The sequence below is a fragment of the Macaca fascicularis genome, chromosome 3, assembly GCF_037993035.2.
Source record: "Macaca fascicularis isolate 582-1 chromosome 3, T2T-MFA8v1.1".
NCBI lineage: Eukaryota > Metazoa > Chordata > Mammalia > Primates > Cercopithecidae > Macaca > Macaca fascicularis.
The window spans coordinates 196,997,874-197,025,598 of NC_088377.1; the positions used below are offsets into that span (position 1 = coordinate 196,997,874).

Here is a 27,725-nt window from a genome sequence, read left to right on the forward strand (position 1 = left end):
GATTTTTAGTATTATAATGAATTGAAAACTTAGTCCATTAAACACATGGGACAAGTTATAAATATTAAACTTCAGATATTCAAGTTGAAGCTTCAACTGGACTGGTCTCTAACATCACACCTTCTGAATTCTTCTGTGCTCACAGTGGGCAGCCGGGGCCCGGTAGGTAGAGCCTGCAGACATATGCCTGGGCATTCCCACTGAGGTGGCTTCTCTTGGGTGGGCCAGGTGTTTGCCTGTTCCACTGGGACCGTCCGCAGCAACCCTTTTTTGTCAGCTGTTTTTCCTTTTCTGCTGTGTTTTCTTTTCTTTTTTAAATAGGGAAAAGGCTGGTACTTCGTGCAGATTACCAGCTCATCAGAGGCTCCTGTGTAAGAAATCCATTTATTACAATCAGATTGCTTTCTAGAGACCCCACCTCGCCTTCTCTCTCTCATTCTCCTGGTTCAAGAGGCTTAATGTTTTATCCTTGTATTGTGTGGGAATTTTTTGGTAGATATTGGCATTTAAATTCTGAGTAGTACCTATGATCGAGTTACTGAGGATCTGGGTGTCTTATATTTGTTAACTTGATTTTAAAAATCACGTCTTTACATTTAATATGTAGTTTTTTTCTTCGTCACCTTCATTGTAATCTTCTGAGGTCAGAGATATTCTTGTTTTTTTCTTTATCCATTTTCTCCAGTCTAGTGTTTCACTTTAGATATGGAATTGATGTAACATCAGCTGTATAGAATTGAGGGGAGAGTTGGATTCTATTTTATATAAAGTCTTGCAAACTGACCCACTCTAATTTTGAAATTTGGACTCATTCCATTAGTCTGTCAAGGAAGGGATGAACTTCTGGCATTTTTACATTTTATAAAAGTAAGTTTTCTTTCTGTCACACTTTGCATTTGATCAAGCAGTGACACAGGCCATGTATGCTATCACTTGAAGTGTGGAAAGTGCGATGTGAATGATAAGGCTTAATGTATGGAATTCCTTGAGTAATCATAGTAAAAAAAAAAAAAAGTTTATCCTAGCACCCTGTTTTTGAAGTGATTCTGATGGACTTTTAAGAGGTATCACCTGTATTTCGCATTTAGCAGACACTTCTTAAATTAAAAAATACGCTACGTTGTCAACTCCACCTGATGTGTATGAGTTTGCTGGGGCTGCCATAACAAGCACCGCAAATAAGGCGAGTTAAACAACAGAAACTTATTTTCTCACAGTTCTGGAGGCTGGAAGTCCAAGTTCGAGGTGTGGACAGGGCAGCTTCCTTCTGAGGCCTCTCTCCTTGCCTTGTCATTGGCCACCTTCTCCTTGTGTCCTCACGTGGTCCTCCCTCTGTGTGTACTGTCTGTGTCTTTCCCTTTCTTATAAGGACACCAGTCAGGTTGGATTATAGCCTAGACCTCATGTGACCTTAATTACCTCTTTTAAAGACCTAGTCAGTGGAATCCAGTTACATTCTGAGGTACTGACGGTTGGGACTTCAGTGTATACATTTGGGGTTGGGGGCGGGGGGAGGGAGTTGCAAACAGTTCAGCCCCACAGTACCTGACAATCTGAGAGCTTCCTAGGTGTATCTGCCAGCATGTTTTGATGTAAGATGTAGCCTGCACTTAGATTGTGAGTTTCTTTGAAAATCAAGATCAGTATAGTGCATGGTGAGTTTTAAAGAGCTTAAACACATCTGATTTAGCCTCAAGGTATGAAACTTACATCTAGCTTCTTCTCTATTCTGAGATGTCTTTTAAAAAATGATTTGTTTCGTTGTTCTGGTGGATTGATGGAAGTCCTGCTTGTTTATAAACCAAAGTAAACTTTGCCTTGGCATAGGAGATTGGTTAGTAGAAAATTTTTAACGGTCTGTGAGCGTTTTTTCCAGTTCCTGGGATGTTCTGTTTTCCTTTCTCTGCCTGCCTCACTTCCCTCCTTCCCTTCTCTCTTTCATGATTCATGAGGGTTGAGATTTAAATGTGTATATGACTGGTGTAGGAAAATATAACTGGGATTCGATAACCTGAATTATCTGGATAGGGATAGGAGAAACAAACTCGGTTTTTTATTTTAGAGTAATACTGTCTTCTTCTGTTGCAAAATATTTTAATTCCAAATAATAGTCAACTACTGAGATTTAAACTTTTGCTTGCACTGTTGTGTACTGAAAAGGAAACTTCTGCTTTCCCCCTTTTATGGAATTGTTAAAAATACTAAATGCTTAGCTTAAGTATAAGCACAGTGTGTTATACGTCTGGTACACATAATATATATTTTATATTAAACTTCATATCTTGTAGTACAGGGGTTTGGGTGTTGAGTAAAGTGTGTCTCTAACACAAGGGGTTTTTCTTGCAGTGCCCTTGCTACCAGTTCCGAGCCAGCCGAGACCTGCTGTGGGACCCCAGAGATTCCCAGTGAGTAGCAGCTGCTCCTTCTGCTCTGATAGGGATGAGCATACATTTACTAAGAAATATTAATATAGCAAGTGCAAGAGGTTCCAGCCAAATATAATTTTAAGGATTTGCAAATATTGACAGTAATCTCTGCAATAGAAAATGTTTGTTAAAAGCTTAAGGTCAGTGGATTTTTGAGAGTAGAATTAATTTTGTTTAACTGTAAAATTGTTGAATCAGGATCATCAGTGGAATGCTGTTCATCTTAAAGAATATGAATATTGATTTTATTATTGCCTTATGCTAAGTGAGAAAGGGCCTTGCTTTATTAGAGAGGTGGGGGTATATGTGTGCTTGCGCCCGCAGGCACATGTATGTTTGTGCATGTGTGTGTGTGTGTGTGTGTGTGTGTGTGTGTGTGTGTGTGAAATTCTAGGAAATGAAAATGAGAGATCTCTTGTTTTTTAAAAGAACCTCTAGGGTCTTGATGAGCCACTCATTTTATAATTTAAAATGAATGTTTTCACTTGAAAATATCTTTAAAAGAAAGCATATATTCTCTCTCTCGCTGTCTGTCACACACACACTCTCATTCACTTACACACAGAAATGCACACTTTGCTGTATTTTCAGTACTTTTATCCATTCTTCTAATGTGTTTTAGGTAGAAGAAACAAGCCCACTAACTAGTTATATTTGTTTAAATATATACATTTTATTTTATTTGAATTTTTGGTTCAGTGTGTAGTTTGTTCATGGTTTTACTAGAGAGTACATTTTTTTTTAAAACAGTTTAGGGAAAAAAATGTACTGACCATAACATTTTAATGTCATTTATATGTAAAACAGAGGTAGCCTTATTTAGGTTAAACAGTCTGATTTTCAGGAAATACCTAAATGGCCTATTGAACTGTTTATCTTTGGTACTTCAGTAGATAACATTTATATATGGCATTTAGCAAGAAGGCTTAAATGAAGGATGTGAATGTATAATCAGGTGATTATTCAAAAATAACATTATTGGATTTAAGGTTCAGAGTATTTTATAGAAATTTCTTTGACTTGTAGTTATGAATTATGACATGGTTTCTAAAGCTGGTTCTTCCTGATTTCTTTATAGTTAGCTAATGTGTTTCTATAAATTATTTACCAAGTTTTAAAAGTTAGTTGTTTTTAAAACATTAGGTGATATTTACTGGGTATCTATTTGAAGCAGTTGTCTAAAAAGCCAAGGTTTATTAGTTCTGTTGCCTAAGGCTTACATGTATGATTTTAGTCGTTGAATATATTTCTTCTGTGGAGTAGTTTGTCTGCTAGTTATTTTAAAGCACTGAGATATTAAGGACTTTTTGCTTTTTCAGGACTATGATTATATCTGTGTTAAAATAATTTTTGGATGTGTTTTCATGTTTTGTACTACAAGGATAAAATTTGATGTGAATAGCATTTGCAGTTAAGATATAAACCTAAAGCAATGTAATTTATATTTTTGTAAAAATGTTTACTAATATAAACTTAGAATAGTCAATTGCAATTTTTATTTCATTTTTCAGTTGTGCAAATATAATTGTATCTGATGCTAGGAATAAAACCTTAGAATACTTTGCCGCTATTAGAAGAGGATAATAAAAGAACATTTTTGTGAGAAACTGAACTTGCTCTTCAGTTATATAGTACTCTAAGCTTGGTAAATGTGTTTCAAGGCAGTTTTGAACAGTTTCTGTGAGGTGCAATGTTCTGTTTTTGTTTTTGAGATGGGAAGTATGTGTGGGTGATCAGAAATGGCTGGGCTAGAAATGAGCCGTGTATGTGAATGTAGCTTAGTAAGTGTTCTCTTCAGTCCAGGTCTTTACCACGATTTAGCATGTCTCTTCCTTTAAGTCCCCAGTGCTGACGTCACAGTGAACTTGGGACGTAGCGCGTGCAGTGCACTACTTATTTCTGTCATCATTTTTCCCTGATAGAAAATCATGAAATGTGTATTTTAAAAAATACAGTAGCGGTATTATGTTTTTAAAAAGCCCACCAGAGTCTTGTTGGGGAGAAAGATAAAGTGTAGGCTCTCTCTGGTGGTTTTAGTTGTAAGCCAGATCTTTGTTGAGTATTTTTCCTTTTTTCTACTACTAGATTAAACTTCTTTCCTGTGAATGTAAATGTAATTTTGTGAAAATTTAATGAGGATCTACTTTATGCCAAGTGCTCTGCATAGCGCTGTCTCTAAGCTGTAAAATGAATCAAGCATCATTAAATGAAACCTAACTTATGTCCTTAAGCTAATTTTCATTTGAGTAAAATTTAAAAATAGTGAAGACAGCGTTGTCATGGCTTAGCAAAGCCCACTGGAGGTTTCTTATTGATGGCTGGATGTCCTGCAGGCTCTGTCTTGGTTCTTATGGATGGCTGTATGCCCCTCAGTTTCTATCCTGGTGGTTTTCTGTATTTGGGGTTCAATCAATATTTGTCAAACCGAATTTTGCTTTAAAAACTGATGACACACACACACAACGCGATGGAACATTCAACTTCAGATTTATCAGGTGGTCTGTTTGAGTCAGTGTGCTTCTTGGTACGCAAAAATAGATTTGAATTCAGAAATCTGTGTGCTGGTTGTTATGATATTTGCGATTGAGCAAATCAAGATTCATTGTAATCTTTCCTTTCCCCAGCTTAAGTACCTTTAAAGGAATTCTCATTGCTCCTAGGATAGGTAACATTCTATCCAAAGCTGTGCTCGTAGTGCATATGTAGCTTCCTCACATCAGTCAGAGTTGTGTGTTTACTCCTATTTGTGTGATATCTGGTGAATGGCTGTGGCTAAATGCCCGTGTAGAGTCCCAGTCATCCTGTGCTCTGTGGTGGACTTAGCCACAGGCCCTGTGCGGAGGGGCGGGAGGGAGCACATAGTTGTCAAATAAACATACCCAAAACTTAATATAGAGTGATCTTACTGCTTATTAGGAGCCCTACATAGAATGAGTAATGTAAAGGGGGGTGTGCAGTTTAATTTTTACATTTTTTACTTTTTGTTGTTTTCAAGACCACATATGTGAATTTGCATAGTAGAATTATATCACATGCATTTAACTATAGAAGAATGCAGCTTTGTACCCAACTAAAAGTAAAAAAAAAAAAAAAAAAAAGACTACACAAAAGTACCACTAGATTTCCAAATTTTTAAGGATCTATGATACATTTGGTATTTATGCTTAGTTTAGAACTAGTATGTCCAGAAATTTTGCTGAGTGATAATACGTCTAGTTTTTAAATTAAAAATTACAGAAATCGAGGCACCCAAATATGAAATCCTATTTTTCATAGTGTATAAAATTTTTTTTAATTATCCTTTTTTTTTTTTTTTTCTTTTTGAGACGGAGTCTCACTCTATCGCCCAGGCTGGAGTGCAGTGGTGTGATCTTGGCTCACTGCAAGCTCCGCTGCCTCCCAGGTTCACACCATTCTCCTGCCTCAGCCTCCCGAGAAGCTGGGACTACAGGCGCCCGCCACCACGCCCGGCTAATTTTTATTTTATTTTTTGTATTTTTAGTAGAGACAGGGTTTCACCGTGTTTGCCAGGATGGTCTCGATCTCCTGACCTCGTGATCTGCTCGCCTCGGCCTCCCAAAGTGCTGGGATTACAGGCGTGAGCCACCGCCCCCGGCCTTTAAAATTATTCTTAAAAATTATTCTTAAAAATCCAAATCTGAGGCCAAAATTTGATATTCTAGGCTTTACTTGTAGTTAGACTAATATTTTTATTTCTTGCTAATTAGCATTATTTGGAGAATTTAAGAAATGATTTTTAAAACAACTGAATGTCAAAATAAGTGTCTTAAGGATCCTTGTTTTTGATCATTTTGGAGAAAATTGCTTTAACTGTTGGTTATGTTAGTCTTTGCACTAGGATGCATGTCTTTCCCTAGTCCCTCATTTAAGGATCTGTAAAGTGCTTTGTAATTTAGGCTTCCATTTAAAAATTAGATTTATGTACTTAATTTTAGTTACAGATATGCATATTAGTTCTGAACTCTGAAACTATTTTTCTTCTGATTGTAAAACATGTTTCCATTACATAACATATGAATACTTACATGGGCTGATGAGCAGAGGAAGTAACATACCCTCAGAGCTTAACATGTCCTGTGTGACTGATGACCCTGTTTCATTTGGGCACTTGCTCTGTCCAGTCTTCTGGTCTGGCCTCTTACCATCCACTAGTCCATTTAATGAACACATTTTTGTTCATGTTAGGACTGTCAAATGCTATTTCACAGAACACTGTGTTGTGCTTTTTTTTGTCTTTTAAATAAGGAAGTAGTGGGGTGAAAGGCTAGTTACCTTTCTGGAAGTAAGTTTCTACACTTTAAATTCTGTTTTCCATTTCACATGTTCTTTGTTTTACAGTTAAATTAATCTAATTGGTTTCTCTTTCTGCAAAGGCTATACCTGGTGTTTTTGTCACTAATACAGAACTGTAAGTCCTTATCTTACCCGTAAAGTATATTTTCTAGTCATGTATTTGTCCTCAGAGAGTTTTTTTTGTTTTTAAAGTTTGCCCACTTAAAAAAGTAACATAAAATGTCAATTGTCGGAATATTTTAAAGTGTTGTTTTGAGATTTTTGTGAATCTTTTGTTTTTCTGTGCAGTTGCTGTTTTTAAGTGTATGAAAAAGTCCTGAGCTAAATTTTAAGCTTATGAAAAAATCATTTTAAAGATTCTTGACCTAGAATATTTCAAAACCTATTTTAAAATAGGTTTAAACATTTTAAAAACTATTCAGCCCTTTGATTTTACATTGGTGTGTTGGGCAGATGGTGGTATTTCAGTTGGCCGTTAAATACCAGGTAGTTTGGCTGCTGAATAATTTCTTAGTGCCTTTTGTTTAAATTTAAACTAAACTATACTTTTAAGTTTAAATGCGTCTTCTTAACAATCGTATTATTACTTACTTAGACCTAGCAAATGAGGTTCTCATTTGTGTTGACTCTGTAGTTACAGCGCATCGCAGGTCTTATAGTTTGGGCTGCATTTGGGCACATGGTATCAGGTGGCAGTGAATGATGTTTGCTGGATGCATCTTATAGGCCATTTCATGCAAATCATGTTTGATGAGACTGCTGCATCAAATCACATTTCTTTCTGATTACAGCCCTTGCAGATGAGAATCCAGACTTTATTCTATCCAGGAAAGAAAGTCTTGCTTTTGAACACCTACTGTTTTTACATGCCTGCAATGCCTTATAGTTACCAGCACTTAAGCTATGGAAGGAATCATGGGCATTTTCTCTGATCAGACCTATAAGTAGTAGCAGGCGAATATAGTAGGAGATCCTTCCAGCTGTCAAACATTGTCAGGCTTGCAAGGAGAGAATGCAGTTTAAAATGCAGGTGACATAATACCCAACATCCTCCACTTGCTAGTGAGTTTCTGATTAATCGTGATTACCATACATTATCATACCATCAAATTTAATCATATCAGTGAATTCCCATCTGCAGCAGTAACAGGAGCAGCTAAACACTGTGGTAACAGCTATTAAAGAAGGTGGTTTATCAAATTCAGTTACCCTTTAACTTGCTGCTTGGTCAGCATGCAGTGCATGTGTTGGATAGAGATAGGGCTGGGTTAAAGTCCATGCTCCTCACTCAAAGGCCAGGGAGTACTCCTTGAAATTACATAGAATTGGTTTCTTGTTTCTTCTGTTGGAGCCGTTGAGCTCCTTTGTAAAAACTGCTTTCTAAAATATGTGATAAACTACAGTTGTCCCTTGTACAACATGTGTATGTGCGGGGCCTGGAAGCAATCTCCTGTGCATACCGGCGGAGGGCTGTTTTTTGTTTATTGGCTAAGTCAATCTGTTAACATTGACTGGGACACTTTTTAAATTCTCTTCAGATACAGAGTGCCATATATATAGACTTAACCTCAGTGCAGTTTGCCCATCTGCAACTTAATAATTTATAATTTATCCTATGAAATGTTGGACACAAAGTTTAAAGTCTTGGAACTCCTCTGCGCCAAGGAAATCTTAGTTACTTTTAGTGATGCATCCTAGAAAACACACTGCTTTTTTTGTTTTAATATTTAATTTCCCAGGAGTCGTTGAAGACCTGTGGTTCTGTTTAGGTGCATTTTTAAGGCACACTTGGAAAGAAGTCCTGTTTTATTATAAAATATCCAAAGCAGTTCTTCTGGTCTGGTCGGTGCTCCCAGCACTCTGGGAGGCTGAGGTGGGTGGATCACTTGAAGTCAGGATTTCGAGACCAGCCTGGGCAACATGGTGAAACCCCGTCTCTACTAAAAATACAAAATTAGCTGGGCATGGTGGTGGCACATGCCTGTAGTCACAGCTATTTGGGAGGCTGAGGCAGGAGAATTGCTTGAACCCAGGAGGTGGAGGTTGCAATGAGCTGAGATCGTGCCACTGCTCTCCAGCTTGGGCGACAGAGTGAGACTCCATGTCAAGTAAGAACGAAACAAAACCAAACCAAAAAGCAGTTCCTCCAAAAGATGAGAATTTTACTTTAAAAATTGAGTCCTTTGGGTGTACAGGTGTGTGCGTTTTGCTTGGTGCCTACTGTTATGTACTCATCCGGGGACTCTTCTGCCCCTTGTGGTCAGCCCCTCTGCCTGCCGGCCCCTGGCAACCACTGAATGGGTTTGTTCCTGTAATTGTGTTGTGCAAATGGAATCATAGAGCTTGTTTCATTTGGAGCCTGGCTGCTTTCCTGTAGCATAACACATCGGCGATTCATCCGTTTGCTGCACCAGTCAGTAGTTTGTCTTTTCTATTGCTGAGTAGTATTCCAGTATATGGATATAGCACGGTTTGTTTACCCATTCACCTGATAGGCATTTGGGTTATTTCCAGTCTTTGTTGTGATTAGAGTTGCCGTAAACATTTGTTTATGGCAGGTTTTTTTTTGGGGGGGGTGTGTATGTGTGTACAGATTTTTTTTTTGGAACATAAGTTGTCAGTAAATGCCTAGGAGTGGATTGTGGATGATATAGTCAGTGTATTCACAGATGAGACTTTAAGACAGACTGTATGCTTTTCAGTTGACATAGCTGATACTACTGCTTTCCTTTTTTAGTTGGTTCTTTTTTTTTCTGTTTTTTTTGAATGAGGAAATACAGTCTTTATAGAGCATATATGGTTGAAAATCGGTAGTGAATAAAAAAAAATTGAGTGATCACTATATTCCACAGTTTGTGTTCAGCAGCCTGTGGAGCAAAAGTAAAAAATTATTATTTTTTTGTTTTGGAGATTGGCAAGCTGACTTTTGGAAAGATCAAATTGCCTAAGTCCACACAACTGGACACGGGAGGTAGAACTAGAGGCCGATTCTCTTAGTTTTTATGCTGTGCTTTCTCCTTCAATATGAAATTGAATTTCCATAAACTGAGAAAAAATGATAGAATCCAGTAAGTTGAGTTGTAACTACGTAAAGTTGTGACCCTCATTAAGTACTGAAGTGAGGAAGTTTACTACAGCGGGGCCAGTCATTGGGAGGAGTTGTTTCAGGAGGGCGTGGGAGGGTGAGGGTGCAGAAATAAAGAGTTTTTCATTTCAGGAAATAATGTAAGTAGTCTTTAGGAGGTTCATCAAAACACCATTTTGTACCCAGAAGTTTTGTAGTTTGTAGTGGGTGCTCTTGTTTCACTGCTTGAACCATTAATATTATCCTAACGTATTTAAATTCACGTGGTTTTTTTTTTTTTTTTTTTTTACCCCCTAATATGAAACCTAGTACTTGGCACAAGGTATGTCCTTCTTCAAAATGTTTAGAATGCATCTGTAAATATAAAAATACCCTCTAGGAAGATGAATGTAGGTATTTAAACAAGGTATAACCTGAAAGAAAAAAAATCCATGGAGAATACTGAAATAAGAGGATTAACATATTGTGATAGAGGGCTGTAATTTTAATTATGTCAGGGGTCACTAGTGGCCTTTATTCTTTGCATTCAACCCATTTAATCGGAATTAACTGAGAGGTGTTCCTAAGTGTCAATTGGTTTCTTAAATAGTTCTTTGTATTTTAAGTGAGATTAATAAAGGAAAACATGTTGTAGAGATTGGTTATAATTTATTGAAAGATTCATGAAGTTTCAATGACATTTTTAAGATATTTAATTAGTCTTATTAAAATATACGGACTGACCCTTTTAGGGAAGCTGATAAGTCACATAATAGCTGTTAGTGCCTTTTTATTCTTGGCTTTATACGATTAACTTTGTGCTAAGCAATTTATGCAAAATTTTTCATCTTTTTTTTTTTGTAACCGGAGTTATCAGTTCTTCTTGAATAGGATTAATATAGATAAAAATCATGTAATTAACAAGAGATGCAGAAAAGTGAAGGTATAATTTGTATGAGAATTATATGAGAGAGAATAATAATTTCTTACCTTGGATTTTTAAAGGGATATAAAGAAAAGCAAAATTGAGCAATTATTTGAGAGGATTAAAGTAGTCTTTTCTTTCAAAAGGTAGAATTAACGTTAGTACTAAAAGTTCTGTTAAGTGAGGTATTCACAGCTCATAACAGTTTTAAAATAATTTTGTATTTGGTAGAGGGAGTTGGTAATGTAGTACCCTTATTCCCATGAAATGATAGAAGTTAATAAAGGAATGATCACATCAACAGAACCTCTTATGAATGTCAGATTTTGGAACCATGATTTATATGGCATTGCTTGGAGATAAATTTGTTTTAGCAGAATCAAGGTACTATGATGGATAAAGCACTTAATAAACCAGGAGTGTGAAAATGTGGGTTCTTGTCATCTTTGTTGTCATTCATTGGTGATGTAAACTTAGTTAATTCACTTCTAACTCTGTAAACCTGAGTTTCTTTATCTCAGAGGAAAAGTGACTTGTCTGCCAGTTTCTTGGAGCAGTATTTGTATCGGCTACAACATAATAAACTGGCTGTGATGTTTGACTGAGTCAGGATGTGAATGAGGCTCGTTTAACAGAAAACTTAGTTAACAGTGACTGTTTTATTTTTTGCATAAAAATGAAAAAGCTTTTATTTTTTATGTATAGCAGCTCTATCAGGGACTCACATTTTTTTCCATCTACCCATCACCTAATGCATTTGTCTGTATTCCAGGCCAAAAGAAGAGGAGGGCAAGGGCAGAAGGTACAGGCCAGCTGAGGTGTCCCCCAGGGAGCTCCCCGCCACCCATTCTCCAGCTGACAACTGCTCCTGTTGGCCAGAGTCTAGCCAAATGTCACCCTCCTTATAAGTTGGAATATGTAGTTTTTATCTGGGCAGTGTTGTCCTGAATAAAATTAGGGCTCTATTACTAAGGAATAAGTGATAACTTGTGCTAGGTGAGCAGTTAGGGAGTCTTTTCCATGTGGCTGACGTGTTCGTCGGAATTTAAGTTGTGTAATTAGAGGAAAAGAGAAAAGTGCCACTTGTGTTCAAAACAAACAGAAAACAGGAAAAGTGACACTGTGCGTTTCAGGAGACCTGCTATTTGTCAAACTTCTGTTTCAGAAAAGCAATAGTGTTAACAGTCAATGAGCAGCTTTTGGGATCTTAAAGCTTAAAAGTTAAACAACTTATTTAAATATTTAAACTCTCAAGTTCTATGAGAGCAGTGGCAAGCCGCAGATCTGCCCGGGTGAGCTCTCCCTTGTGTCCAGCAGCATCTGACATTGCCAGAAAGGTAACCGTCCACCCCTGCTTTTTTTTCTGAGACAGCATTCATTCTGTAGCTCAGGCTAGAATGCAGTGGTGTGATCGCAGCTCACTGCAGCCTCAGCTTCCCGGGCTCAGGGGATCCTCTCACCGCAGCCTCAAGTAGCTGGGACTACAGGTGTCTCCCACCATGCCTGGCTAATTTGTTTTTGTACTTTTTGTAGAGATTGGGTGTCACCATGTTGCCTGGGCTGATTTCGAGCTCCTGGGCTCAAGCATTGGCCCACCTTGGGGTCCCAAAGTGCTAAGATTATAGGCGTGAGGCACTGTCCCCAGCTGAGGCAACCCTTTTCACTCTGGTGTATTTCATGGATCAGTCATTGAATGTTTTTTTCTGAGAGGTGTCTTGCATTATCTGCCCTCTTTTCTTATCCTGGTATCACTTGACTGATATGCGGGCATTTGTCATCTTGGAAAATGGGCCGTCATGACTTCCTCCTGATTGGACTGGATTTATCTACCATTCAGGTGCTCTCTTTCCCTGGGCCAGCCTCCCCACCTGTAAAGGTCAGTGTGTACTTCAGGTTCTTTGGATCCTGTGCACTTGCTGACATAATGTTACTCCCTCCTCACTGCCCTTCACCCAGCTGCTTCAGGAGTCAGCGCCCTGCCTGTAGCATGTGCAGACTCCAGGCTACACTTGCAAATCCTTCTTTTCCCATTCTTGCTCTATTTAACTAACTTCCAAGGTCAGAAATTGCCTTGTTTACTCACCCTGAGTAAATGGTTTCTTTCTACATCTTAGATAGCGTCTTTGGTCTTACCTCTTTAATGCAGTTCTTGTAGATTGGTCACGTGAGTACTGATAATTTCTTTTACTTATTAAAGCCTGCCATGGAATTTCCATGGCTATCTGACTTTTGACTTGATGTAGTACATACTGGTTTTCTTGCCTCTGAAACACACATAGACTTGCACAATTACACTTACATATGTAATGATAAAACATATGATTAGGGACTGATTAGGGAATGTGAGAAAAATCCCTCCCCATTTGCTGTTCATGCCAAGGAATCCCCAGTGTGCTCTGCAGGTAGGCAGCCTGGGTTTGAATTCAAGTTCTGCCACTTTCTAACCTTGTACTAAGTGGAGGTTATTTAAGTGGTCAGAAGATTTCTGTGAGCAGAATACCTACCTTGTAGGGTTGTGAGAAGGATTAAATGAGACAGCATGTGTATTAGTCTGTTTTCATACTGCTATAAAGAACTGCCCAAGACTGGGTAATTTATAAAGAAAAAAGGTTTAATTGACTCACAGTTCCGCATGGCTGGAGAGGCCTCAGGAAGCTTACAATCATGACAGGAGGTGAAGGGGAAGCAAGCACCTTCTTCACATGGTGGCAGGAGAGACAGCAGAGTGGGGAAGTGCCACTTTTAAACCATCAGATCTTGTGAAAACTCATACACCATCATGAGAACAGCGTGGGGGAAACTGCCCCCGTGATCTAGTCACCGCCCACCAGGTCCCTCCCTCCACCTGTGGGGATTACGGTTGGAGATGAGATGTGGGTGGGGATGCAGAGCCAAACCCTATTAGCGTGGAAGTTCTGGCCTCCCGCCGGTGACCCTCACTCTTTTCCCAGCTGCAGGGGGAGAAGCCAGTCAGCATGGTCCTCTCACTCGTTTTCTCTAACAATATTACATAGAATACGAGTTAAAATGATTTCTTACCGGCCAGATGTAGTGACTCACACCTGTAAACCCAGTGCTTTGGGAGGCCAAGGCGGGAGGATCCCTTGAGGCCAGGAGTTTCAGACTAGCCTGGGTAACACAGTGAGACCCCATCTCTACAAAAAATTTAAAAATCAGCCAGATGTAGCGGCTCATGCCTGTAGTCCTGGGCTCTCTGGAGGCTGAGGCAGGAGGATCACTTGAGCCTAGGAGTTTGAGGATGCAGTGAGCTATGATCGTGCTGCTACACTCCAGTCTGGGTGGCAGAGCAAGACCCTGTCTCTTAAAAAAAAAAAAAATTCTGTCATACATGTAAGAACTCAGTTCTGTTAATTTTTCTGTCTCTCAACCAGTGATCACCCCAGATCTTGGCTTCTCTTTGGTCCTAGTGCATGTATGTGTTTCACATCTGCTCAGCTCGAAAGCCTCAGGCAGTTCATTGCCCAAGGTCTAGGTCAGTACATCCTAACCTTTGTTCCTTCCTTCCTTCATTCAGCCATTCAGCACCTCTCCCGGTGTTTTGTGGGCAGCTGGTTTTACAGCATGGTGCGGTACTTCAGGTTGAGCATGTGAGGCTCGGGGAATACCTTGCTACTACAAACAGGCATTTCATTCATCCATTAAATATTTATAACCGCCTGTGTGCCAGGCACTGGGCCAAGCATGGAAACACATTGATGTGTAAGGCAGGTCTGGTCTCAGCTCTCGTACCCGACAGTTGAAGGTCAGAGAGAAGTGGGAGTGGTTTGGAGAGATTCAAGAGACAAAGTTTCTAGGACTTGCTGGTACTTTATGAGGGATTTCTGATTTGAACTCAGAAATAAGAATGCAAACAGGGAATCTGTACTGATTTGGGTTTTACCCTGTTCGGAAACATGGAAATATTACAGAAGACATGGACATATTTCAGAAGCTGTATATCATATTTACAGTCTGACTACAAAAACTGCTGCTGTCTACAGAATCGTGTAAAAATGATAACGACATGTATGATGAACTTTTGTTATTTGCTAGGTACTGTCCTAAGGACTTTCCTGCCCCTGTGAGGTGGGTACTATTGTTATTGCTGTTTCATAGGTGAGTAAACTGAGGCCCAGACAGATTCAGTCATGAGCTCAAGGCTGTAGCTGGTAAGTGGCTGGGATGGAGACAGGGCTGGGAGAGCTGTCAGGTTAGATGATGAGTGCTGCTTCTCAACCTGGGCACCTGCAGGATCGCTGGAAGTTACAATAAAGTTCTACTTGAACATTAGTGATGGATTTTAAAGGCTTTTCTTTTCCACTGAGTGTGAAAAAACTATCATGAGAGAGAATTTTGGGGGCTTTGTTATGTATCAGTAACATTCAAATGCCAGTGACTGTGCATTTAGACAGCATGTAAATAGTCAGTTAAAGGAAAGAGAGTTTTGGGAAGAGATGAAAATCACAACATTAAAGTTCCAGGGAAGTCTTCAGGGAATCTGATAGTGCTTAGAGACCTGAGAAGTAAGGTACCTAGTTCTCAGGTGGCTTGGAATTTTTATGGAAAACTAGGTTTGTGGACTAAACTCTTTGAGTTTATTCTTCTAATTCAGTAACTGTTTTCTTTTGGAAAAAGGACGAAAGGGCTAAAGACAGAGTCCTTTTCCCTGATCACAACCTGTGGCAAAGTAAAAAAGTGAACCTTGGTTGACTCTGCTCAGGGTGGAGTGGAGGCCAGTCTGCTTTCCCAGTTACGTTTTGCCTTATCTATAATGAGAAAAATCTGTCTTTTTGAGGACTTGAAATTAACTGCCTGATGGAAGGTGGGATAAAGGGTTTATAAAGAGCCCTGCTGCAGCAGCCGCGTGGCCGGTGCTGTGGTGCCCGCCTTATCCAAGGGGCGTGTACTGCGAGTCCCCCAGTAGAGACCGTGGTTTTTCCTGTACATGCATACCTAGGATAAAGTTTAATTTACAAATTAGGCACAATAAGAGATGAGCAACAATAGCTAATCATACAATAAAACAGTTACTGCTCTTGCATTTTGGAGCCATTATTAAATAATATATGAGTTACTTGAATGCAAGCTCTGCAGTACTGTGACAATCAATCTGATAACCAAGACGTTGACCAAGTGACTAATGGGCTAGCGTGCAGGGAGTCTTCAACATGGATCCTCTGGACAAAGGTATGATTTCGTTCCCCAGGGTGGACGGAGCAGGATGGCAAGAGATTTGGTCATGCTACTCAGAAAGGTGTACAGTGTGAAACTTATGAATTGTTTATTTCTGGAATTTTCCATTTAATATTTTCAGATTTCAATTGATGGTGTGTAACTCAACCCCAGAAAATGAAACTATGGATAAGTGAGGACCTCTGTACTATTGAGGATGCGACTTGTGGCACTAAGATACAATCATGGAACTTAGAAGAACTACAGAATTTTTTAAGAAATGGTGTTTTCCAGTTCTAAGCCCAGTAAGAAAAGCCGTAATAAATATTAGGGATTCACCTATTAAATAACGAAGATTGAAAGATCAGGACCTCTTTCAGCTTGTTCTAATTATAGGCAAAATTTAAAGAGAACTGGCACTTCCCTGGCATGAGAGCTGAGTGACAAAAGGCCAGCTACAGAAGCAGCCCTTCTTTCTGCACCTGGGGAGGAGCTCTGCCTGCTGCTGGTTGGTCCTGTGGGAACAGTGCACCCTGCAGCTGCACACCTGGCAACTGGCACACCGGAAAGGGGTGAAGGGGAAACTGAGCCGAGATCGGAGAGAGTGGTAGTGCATAATTACCTGTCATTCTGAATGACTGATACATCAAGCTTTGCTTTACTCTTTGTTAAGATTGGCAAAATAATTGTAAATTGATAAAAACTGTTCACGCCCAATGATGCTGATTTCCAGCTGTTAATACAATAAAAATGTGTTTAAGGGTTAAGTGGAAATAGCCCCAAAGGACTCTCCCGCTTTCTCTGAAAGTATATTTTACTGTTCCCGTTCTTTCTGGCACCTCCCGATGTCTGCTTTTTTGCCAGCTCATTAGCATAGTAGTGACTGATAGAGCTAATGAGTTACGAGCCCTGAAGTGTGCTGACTGTAGTTAGGGCTGACGGCCTGTCAGCGCATCGGTGGCCGACTTTCACCTTCTGTTCTATTTCAGCATACTGTTCCTATCTTTTAAATGAAAAATCTGACCAAATGTATAATAGAGTGAGAATTTATGTTTATTTTTAACAAATAGACTGTTGCTAAAAATTAGCAGCAAGTCCATTACTCATGGTAGAAAGTGATGTTTAGATGCAGGTGGATGCAGAGAAGGGTGGGAAGGAGGTGCGGTGAGGATGCAGAGGGCCTTGCAGGCAGAGGGGACAGCTGTGTGGTGGAATCACTAGAAGGTGCTCAGAGGTGTGAAATTATCCTGGGCAGTGAGAGAAGGGCGAAAGACTGCTGATTGACGCTGATGAGCCAGTTAAAATAAAATAAAAGCTTTTAGTGATTCCAATTCATGGGATTCTTCATGTTCCAGCCTTTAGGAGCCTGGCCACAGGAGTAGAGGAGTCGGAGGCTTGGGTCCATCTGGGCCCTGTGTCAGGCGTCTCCTGATACAGGGAGGTGACCAGAGAGTGAAACAGGGACAGGAGGAGGTAAAGGTGCTGTACCAAGGGTTACAAGAGAAGCCGTTTTCTGTAGTAATTTTGCATTTTGGCTGAGACAGAAATGTAAGAGTGAACATTTTTCAAGGAAATACCTGTGATGGAAAGGGGAAGTGCGTAATGTGACGAGTGTCCAGGGTCCACCTTCTGAGTTGGGGGTACACTACCATTTTTATATCTAAGTCGGGGAAAAGTTGTAACCCAAATTTAGTAATTTTGATAAGATTTCTTATTATATGGGTTGAAACTCCCTCCACTATGTTTTTATTATGTCATGAATAAAATGAACCCTTGCAGGAGCTTTAACTTGGTTTTCTTGAATATTGAAATCCCTGATGTGGTTGAGTGAACTTACAGAAAAATAAAAATACTAAAATAGTGTTGTGACCTTGGACCAGTGATTTAATGTCGTAAGTTTTAGTTTCCTCACTGTGTGTTGATGAGTTCATGGGGCCCTGGTATCGACAGTGGTGACAGCGTCATACCCAGGAATTCCTGGACTCTGCCAGTGGACTGGGGGCCTGAGTTCCCTTTGGTCCTCGTTCTAAAGTGGCTGCTTATAAAATGTTGGTTCTTGACTGGTCCATGTTGAATTCGCCATGGTTGTTTAAGTTCTGCGAGAATCCCTGCAGTTGTCAGTCACTGTATGGTAGGGAGTGTGTAGGAGCGTTTGCTGAGCTATAAAAGGCTGTGAGTCCTGGCAAGTAGAAAGAATGGCCATTCGCATTGCTAGTACCTTCCTGTTTTGTCACCTAGAACCTGAGCCTTGATTTAGAACCCACTTCCCCAACTCTAACCCATGCTGAGACTTTGTTCTTAGGTCTCCTAATCTGGCTCCCACTAGGCATCAAGACCTACCAGAAAAGTAAGAAAATGAACATTTAATTCAGTCAGTCTCTTTGTGAGCACCTCCCAGGTTCCAGACTTGGCAGACAGAGGCCCACACCTCATCCCAGCTGTTACTCGGGGCTCCTTCTCCCTGACCCACTCTTGCTGTCACCTGACGCCCAGTGTGTGCCTGGCTGCACTAGTGCCAGCCAGATTTACCAGTTTGTCTTTTAACTGGTCTATAATTTCAACAACATCAACAGACCACTGTTGGTGAGTTGGCTTGGACCTTGAAGTAGCTCTAGCCCAGTTCGCTTTGAGATCGTCCCCAGCAGGCAGTGCTCCTCCTCCTGAGTGAGTGCTTCTGTGGGTTGAGGATGTGTTTATTGCTGGGAGAGTGTTAGAAACCTCCTCCCTCTGTTGAATCGAAATCAGCCCCGTCCAAACTCTTATCTAGGTGATTGGGTAAACCAACATCAAACCTACTTGTGGTTGATCTTGACTCAGTTACATGAAGAGAGCTATCATAACCACACTTAACGTTGGAAATGGTTTTTCATAGTTTCCAGAGGTGTTAACTAATTTCGTATTTGTAAGCTAAAATGTTATAAAATACCCATTTTTCATTTGAAGAGTTTACATTTGAGTGATTTTTACTTTTCACAACTATTAGCTTGTTTCAAGCTGTGATACTGTCTCTTTTTGGTGTCTCAGTGACATCATTTTCATCCATATGTTTTACATTTCTGAATGCAAATTCTTTTAATGAATCTTGCTGGTTCCTTTTGTATTTATCTGTTTGAAACCCCTCCCGTGTGCCTCCTCCCCCGAAATAAGCGTAGGCAAGTGTGCATTGAAACAGCTTATGAGTAATTGGAAAAGGATTTTTATTCAGCACCACCATTGCCAATTTGCATGGGTTGGAAACAATGTGATCAGTCAAACCTCTCTGCATGCAGAGGCAGGCAGTTGTTTGTTTTATTCCGTGTCATTCTGAGAAGCATCATTTAAACGTTTTTTTGAAATAATGCAGAACCTTGATTGCTAATTTATTGTCATTCAGAAAGTTTGGAAGATTATTTTAAGACATGTTTTGAAATGCTTGCACAGCTACTCCGCAGCTTACAGTGGGTTACATCAGGATGAGGCCGCTGTAAGTTGCAAACATCGTAAGTTGGACCATTGTAAGTCAGGAACTGTCTGTATATGTCAGAATCATGTTGATACACAAAAGTAGAGATGGAATACTAATGCTATACTTCATAAAGAGAACATTTAAGTTACCTGGAGGAATACAATATTATTTTGGAGGAGATACATTCATGCTCACACCATGTGTTTCATTGACTTCAAACAAAAGATGAAAATATTTTAAAACAAGAGGAAAAAGCTTTGGCAGTGGGAGAAAGTAGGCAAGCTCATTGAAATTCCTCATGCAGATTTAGTGAGTAACAGTATGTAATGGCCTGTGCTATTAGAAGTATTTTTCGAGCATATTATTAGCAAAGTAAAGATATTAAATATTCAAGAATATTGGCCAGGTGTTGTGGCTCATGCCTGTAATCCAAGTACTGTAGGAGGCTGAGGTGGAAGAATTGTTTGAGCCCAGGCGTTCGAGACCAACCTGGGCAACATAGCAAGACCCTGCCTCTACAGAAAAACTAGCTGGATATGGTGGCATGCTCTGATCCCTTGAGCCCAGGAGTTTGAGGCTACAGTGAGCTGATTGCACCACTGCACTCCAGCCTGGGTAACAGAGTGAGACTCTGTTTCTCTCTCTCTCTCTCTCTCTCTCTCAAAAAAAGATCCATATCAAAGTATCTTATCAGTGAATTTTCAAATTATCATTATGATAAAGTATATACATTTATTAGGGGCAAAAGACCGTGTATATGATATGTATTCTCACTTACAAATATATTCCTCAGTTACTGACATTTATTGGGTTCATTGGGTCTTAATTGATGTCTTTATCTAGAGAAGTGACACTCCCTAATGTCAGGCAATAGTTGGTACGGATTTCCTTGTTTCACCTAAAATAATAAAAACCATGAGAGTTTCAGCTTTGGACTTCCTGTTGTACCATGTTTCAATAAGTGCCTAAAGTTTATGTTTTTATGAAGATGTAATATTTGTGTGTTAAACATTTCTTTATTATTTTGTAGCCAACAATCTTAAGGGTTTATGGTGTTTATACTAGTGTTCATTTTGTCTGTTCTCTCAATGCCATGGGTAGAACAGACTTTTGTAGGGAGAAGGAAGGGAAATGCAGTGTGGAAGAGCATTTTCATTCTTTTTTTTTTTGAGATGGAGCCTGGCTCTGTCGCCCAGGCTGGAGTGCAGTGGCCGGATCTCAGCTCACTGCAAGCTCTGCCTCCCGGGTTCACGACATTCTCCTGCCTCAGCCTCCCAAGTAGCTGGGACTACAGGCGCCCGCCACCTCGCCCGGCTAGTTTTTTGTAGTTTTTTTTAGTAGAGACAGGGTTTCACCGTGTTAGCCAGGATGGTCTCGATCTCCTGACCTCGTGATTTGCCTGTCTCGGCCTCCCAAAGTGCTGGGATTACAGGCTTGAGCCACCGCGCCCGGACAGAAGAGCATTTTCAGTGCTAGAAAACTAGCATTTCGAGGGAACAGCTAATTAGTAATAAAATGACAGGCCAAGGCATTGGGATTGTAAGTTTGTGAGAAGAGTAATACTTAAAAGTTGTGAAATAATTGACTCAGTTTCAAAGGACAAGGTGCTATTAAATGAAAATTATTTTGATGATAGTTAATAGTTAATTCTTTTTGGAGCAGTGAAAAAGTGGTGAACATTTCTTTACCTTTATGCTGCTGCTTAGGTCAATACAGTGGTTTAAAAAAGTCTCCCTGAGGATCTGAAAGGCCAACTGAAAAATGAAGTAATTTTAATTTGTCTCTCAAGAGTTTTAGTAACATGTAGTTTTTGAAAAAAGTTAATCTGTAAGAATTTGTTTAAATTTTTTTATCCATAGGACTCTGTGTACTATTTTGTTTGTAATAATTTGGTTTCTTAAACATTTCACATTTTTCTGTTAAGTCGGGAATTGCTGATTGAAGTTTTCTTTTAAAGCGAAGCAATTTCGTAGCTGCAGCCTACAGTCGTGTTAAATAGCAAAGATTAGCATCTTTAAAAAGATAAATGTCATGACAGTGTTTTGGATTAATGGGAAAGAGGCTAATAATTGGATGGATTTCAATAAGCTTAAAAATAATATTCTTGTTTTACAATGACATTAAAACTGACTTAATTTCTAGTTGCTGTGTTTCGATTTTTGATCATTTAGTATGGCAGAATCACCTGTTGTTTAACACTTAGTTTGTATGTTAATATGTGCGGTCATGTGCTGTGTAAGGATGTTTTGGTGAATGGTGGACTGCATAGACGGCGGTATTTCCGTGAGATTATAATACTGTATTTTATTGTAACCTTTTCTAGGGTTGGGTATGTTTACATCCACAGATACTTAGCATTGTGTGACAGTTGCCTACAGTATTCAGTACAGTCATATGCTGCCCTGGTGTGTAGCCTTCAAGCTACTGGTGTGTACTATACAGGCTAGGTGTATAGAAAGCTCTACCATCTAGGGGTGGGTGTGTGTGTGATTACAATACACTCTGTGGTGTTCGCATGATGGAATCACCTAAGGATGCATGTCAGAATGTATCCCTGTCATTAACGATGCATGACTCTGTGTGTGTATGTGTGTGTGTGTGTGTGCGTGTGTAGAAAGAGAAAGACAATGACTGTTGGGAGACACATTACTTGACATTTTCGAGGAAAACTTGGAACCAGGTCTATATTTCTGAAAATTACATACCATTTTTCTGTCCTTCTCCCTGTTTCTCTGTTGTTGTTGTTCTTTAGGGCCCACCAGAATTTCCACAGCATACACCTGGACCTGTTCCCAACAGTTTCAGCCAGCCCCCACGACTCCCTCTCCAGGACCAGTGGAGAGCCCCACCCCCGCCTCAGGAGCGAGACCCTTTCTTCTTAGGAGGTACAGAAAGAGTGAGTGGTGTGGAGTAACAGCAGAAGCTGTGTTGGGTGATGTGCCCAAACACATTTATTTTGTAAACTGAATTTAACCCCCAGTTGGAGATGTTGTTGGGAATGCCAGGTTTTTGTACCATAGCAGTTCTGCCTATCGTTTCAGGTGCTAAAATTGGATATTGTTGGTATCCAAAATGGGAACATCTCATATAAAGGAGGAATTTATGTATAGACAATGGCAAACGAAGCAATCTAGAAATAAGAGGCAAAATCTGGAATTGTTTCCAAATATTCATAACCCGTCAACACTTGTGATTTTTGTCCACATGAGGATAGTGCTTCAGATTGCTTTTCTGAGCAGCACGTGGTCTTTTTAACCTGAAGTTCATGATGTCGTGTTACCTTTCAGTTTCTGGTGAACCGCGATTCCCGAGCCATCTTTTTCTGGAACAGCGAAGTCCCCCTCCACCACCACCGCCTCCTACCCTTCTTAACAGTAGCCATCCTGTTCCTACTCAGAGTCCTCTACCATTCACTCAGCCAGGACCAGCATTTAATCAGCAAGGACAGCAGCCAGTGTTCCCAAGAGAGCGGCCCGTACGACCAGCCCTGCAGCCTCCAGGTCCGGTGGGGATTCTGCACTTTAGCCAGCCTGGGTCGGCAACCACACGGCCCTTCATTCCTCCTAGACAGCCGTTCCTGCCGGGCCCAGGACAGCCGTTCCTGCCCACACACGCACAGCCCAACCTGCAGGTATGCGTCCTGAGCGAACCTCCAGGGAAAAAATGTGTAGCTTTGAGTCTTTGTGTTTCATAAAGTTTAACGTTTTTATTTGAGCCTACCAATTTATGGTTATTTAAAGAATAAGGGTATTAGTCTTAAATGTACTGTTTATTAAAGACAACTTTTTTTGACATTGTTGCTTATCTCAATACAAGAAAAAAATGGGAAAATGTCATTTTTTGGGAATTGAAAAATGCTACTTATTAGGATTTTTTAAAGGCTCTACTAATAAAATTAGGACATGTTTTGATAATACATTTGCTCATCTGTATAAAATTTCATGAAAGGTTTACCAGTGGAAATACTTTGTCAGATTACATTCCTGCAGTAGACAGTTTTGAAGAGTCTTTGCATGGGGGGAAGAAAATGTTGCTGTTCCCTGGTTATTTGAGGGCCTTGAGTGCCCTCTGCTGACCGGCTTCTGCTTCATGGGTTGACATGTGTCTGTAAATCTTTCTTACCAAGTGTGTATTTCTTCTTGTATTGTAGGGTTACTATTAAAATACATAGCGATGGTAAACTTGAATCAACTATTTAAAAACACATGGAATACGTATCTAAGCTAAAAAAGGAAAATGAGTATTATCTAGGGTGTTAAAGGAAGATAAAATGTTTTTAAGAATTTTTCGGCCGGGCGCGGTGGCTCAAGCCTGTAATCCCAGTGCTTTGGGAGGCCGAGACGGGCAGATCACGAGGTCAGGAGATTGAGACCATCCTGGCTAACATGGTGAAACCCCGTCTCTACTAAAAAATACAAAAAACTAGCCGGGCGAGCTGGCGGGCGCCTGTAGTCCCAGCTACTCGGGAGGTTGAGGCAGGAGGATGGCGTAAACCCGGGAGGCGGAGCTTACAGTGAGCCGAGATCCGGCCACTGCACTCCAGCCTGGGCGACAGAGCGAGACTCCATCTCAAAAAAAAAAAAAAAAGAATTTTTCTTTTTATTAAAAAAATACAATTAATATATCCCCATTGCAGAATCTTAGAGTATATTTAAGTACAAGAAAGGAAATTAAATACTCTCGTTACCTAGAAACAATTCAGGAGCATTTTTTTGGGGTATTTTTTAAAATGCACATCTTCTCGCCACCTGCTTTTTTCCCTCCAGTGTAATGTATCATTTGATCTTTTCATGTCAGTGAGTTGGTTTTGATGCCATCATTTAAGAGTGCTGTTCACGGCTCCCTTTCATGCTGTCTGTGTGTTTGCATGTGTGTATACTGGTTTCCGTACTTCAGTATCATAGTGCTACAGGGAACATACTTTAGAGTTAGGAGTTTGTCTGCATACTTATTTCTTTAGGACAATTCAATCCTAGAATTACTGGATTAAATATAAAATTTAAGGTAATAGCTTCTGGCTTATTACTGCATTTAAGATACTATTACCTTCATCAGCAAGTCTAAAATGAAGTTTTGGTACCAGTGAAAGTGCCTTTCTTGTGTTGAGGTTTTTAAGGAGATGATTGAAGTGATTATGCCTGGTATAACCATTTGTGAACTGTTATTTCTCTTTCTTTGGACATGGAAGGGGCCATTGCATCCTCCACTGCCCCCTCCACATCAGCCTCAGCCTCAGCAACCTCAGCAACAGCCCCCACCGCAGCATCAGCCCCCGCACCAGCCCCCGCACCAGCCCCCGCCCCAGCACCAGCCCCCGCCCCAGCACCCACCACAGCACCCGCCGCAGCACCAGCACCACCACCACCACCACCTGTCCGTCCCGCCCCCTCCTTTGATGCCGATGTCTCAGCCACAGTTCCGGCCTCATGTACAGACCGCTCAGCCTCAGGCCAGCAGCAGCCGGATGCAGTGCCCCCAGCGACAGGGGCTGCGGCATGTAAGTGTCAAGGGGTGTCTTCCCTGTGTCTTCCTGGGAGGCTTTTTAACTTACAGGACTTGAGAGGCATCATTTGTAGGTTAGAATACTTTCCAATTCTGATTTCAACTTTTAAAACGTGTTGTATATAGTTCTGAAGTGAATCCATGTTTTAAAAAGCACTCAGGTGATTGTTTTCTTGACTACAATAATTGATAAGATACTCCTTTTGTGTCTCAAAGACTGTGTTAATATTTACTTAAGCATCTTTCTTATATCTAGATATTTCTATAGCGATAGATAGGAATTAACAGACATGTAACTTTAGAAAATACTTTTGGGGGTAGTCACTTTCCCTTTACCAGTGGCTTATTTTTTGATGTGTAGATTATCTCTGTCTTTCTGGTCTCTGAATAAATACGTAAATGAATTCAGGAAAAATACGTTGACTGTTCTGTTGCCAGGTACTACTCTAGTCCTGGGAATACAACAGTGAACAGAAGAGACAAATTCCTTTCCTTCAAGGAGCTTATGCTCAATCCAGAGAGACTAGCATACATTTATTTGTGGGGTTGTGTTCTCAAGCACCATCAGCAAATGTGTGACTTGTCATGCATTAAAAGAAACTGGGAAACAATGCATTGCTCGGAAAATAAAAGGCCACAGTCATTGCCCTTGTCCTCCATTAAATACATAAGAAGCTTTTGTAATTTGGATTTTAGGAAAGAGACACAGTGTGGCTAGTGGTCAGGGTTTTTGCCTCCATTAAATATATATAAGAGGCTTTTGTAATTTGTCTTTTAGGAAAGAGACGCAATGTGGCTAGTGGTCAGTGGTCAGGGCTCTTGCCTCCATTAAATACATATATGAGACTTTGTAATTTGGTTTTTAGGAAAAAGAGACACAGTGTGGCAGCTAGTGGTCAGTGGTCAGGGTTCTCACCGGTCAATCTTTTTTTAGTATTGTCTCCTTTTCACCCTTGAGCTTTAGGCATGTTACTTAGCTACTTGGAATCTCAGTTTTCCTGATACTTGTCTTTCTTAAAGTAACATCACAACTAAAGTGATATGAACAGTAAGAAAGGATTTCTAAATCTGAGAAGAGGGTGGTTTATAACCTGGGTTATAAAAAATAATGGTAGTCTATTCTCATGACTCTTGTGCACTGAGATATTTGACCTGTGTGACCTCGGAGATCCCCCTGCTTCCCCCTCCTCCCTTCCAGCTCTCGTGTTCTCTTTGCCTCCTCCAGGTGTTGGTTCTCTCTTGAGAATCCCCAGGATGAACATGACTAAGCATTTCCTCTCGAGTAAAACGTTCTGGCACCTTTCTTCTCCCTGGGGTCATGTTTCTTAGGACATTGACCTGATGCTTGATTCTTTCCTTGTTCCAGCTTAAATTTAAGTGACTAGGTAAAATAGTAGCAGGTGAATCCTGTTGATCTCTGGTGGCAGATAGAGTGCTTTTTTGGCTGTCTCAATTCTTTTAAAACTGTCAGTCCCTTTATTGAAGCACCTGCTAAAGATCAGCCTGGTGTAATTTCTATAAAGAGGAGCCTGTCTGTAGGCAAGTATGACACCTTTACCAATGGAAGTCCTTAACATTAGGATGAGGCATGCTGCCACATGGATCAGGGGACATTTATGTATGAGCAAAAAAGTATTAACCAAGGAGAAAAGTATCCGCTCCCCAAAAGAGAAGTCATTTGCTAATGAGAATGATTTATTGTGTTTTTATTTAATAATGTGCCTTTTAATGTTCCTTCTGCCAACTTTCCACTCACAATTAGAATTTCTTTCTTTTTGTGAAAAGAATACAACTTCTCAGAATGTAAGCAAGCGACCCATGCAGCAAATGCAGCCCACTGCGCCAAGGAACAGCAACTTGCGTGAATTACCCATCGCGCCATCACACGTGATCGAAATGAGCAGCAGCCGCTGCTCTGCCACACCCTCAGCGCAAGTGAAACCTATCATCAGCTCGTCACCACCCTCGCGGGCCGTGGCGGCTTCCAGGAGCTCACAGGGAAAGACGGAAGTGAAAGTCAAGCCCGCTAGCCCTGTGGCTCAACCTAAAGAAGAAGCAAAAACAGAACCAGAGGTAGGACACTTCTCTTATTAACAAATGTTGGTCTCAAACAAGAAGCCTTATAATCAACTTGGATGTCTCAGTTCGCTCTCACTTAGTTATTCACAAAATCTTCCTGCTTTTTTCACCTGGGCCTTTTTTTTAACCTAACAGCTGTGTTTATTAAAAAAAACACTGTATTCTCTCTAGTTTACAAGATTAGATTTTATTTATGTACGTGTACAGTTACCGTTCTGTTATATAGAATTGATGACATATACTGGGGCTTACCAAACTTTTTCTGTAAAGGGCCCAAGTATTTTATAGATATTGTAGGCTTTATAGTCCAGACTGTCATCATTACCCCCTCGTCATTTTAGCACAAAGGCGATTTAAATATAGTTCTTCAGCCAATAGATGTGGCTGCGTTCCAGTAAAACTTTAAAGTATAAGACCAGGTGGTGGACCAGATTCAGCCCGTGGGGTGTCATGTGCCGACACCTGGTGAATCCCGTAGGATTCTACGACTGTTTCTTAATTTACACTATTAACTTCTAGAAGATAGTACCAATTTTCTTGTTGGTCTTTAAGATTTCTGGGGGTTTGCTTTGTGTTGAATTACAATTGTATATGTTGTTGCTGCTGTTTCTAATTTTTCAGTAGGCTCAGAATGTAGTAAGTATGAATAATCAATACAGCTCAGTCTTTACCTGGCTTTAGTCAAGGCCGTCTTCTTCCACAAGCCTCGGTCTCTTCATCTGGTAAAGTGGGGTCGGCCAGGGCGGCCTGTGCCGAGGGCTGGCACCTCGAGGGCGTGTCAGCCTTAGTGAAATGTGT

At 40.3% G+C, this 27,725-nt stretch overlaps 1 protein-coding gene across 12 annotated transcripts in view; it reads left to right on the forward strand.

Moving 5' to 3' along the window:
• The window catches only part of RBM33 (RNA binding motif protein 33), a 134,029-nt gene that overhangs the window by 66,772 nt on the left and 39,532 nt on the right, over nt 1–27,725 (forward strand). For all 12 annotated transcript variants that reach the window (XM_045388069.3, XM_074036458.1, XM_005551263.5 and 9 more), the window contains 5 exons: nt 2,347–2,405; nt 22,099–22,231; nt 22,634–22,977; nt 24,535–24,843; nt 26,634–26,921. In XM_045388069.3, coding sequence (XP_045244004.1) covers nt 2,347–2,405; nt 22,099–22,231; nt 22,634–22,977; nt 24,535–24,843; nt 26,634–26,921 — 1,133 coding nt within the window. The remainder of the gene's footprint in view (nt 1–2,346; nt 2,406–22,098; nt 22,232–22,633; nt 22,978–24,534; nt 24,844–26,633; nt 26,922–27,725) is intronic.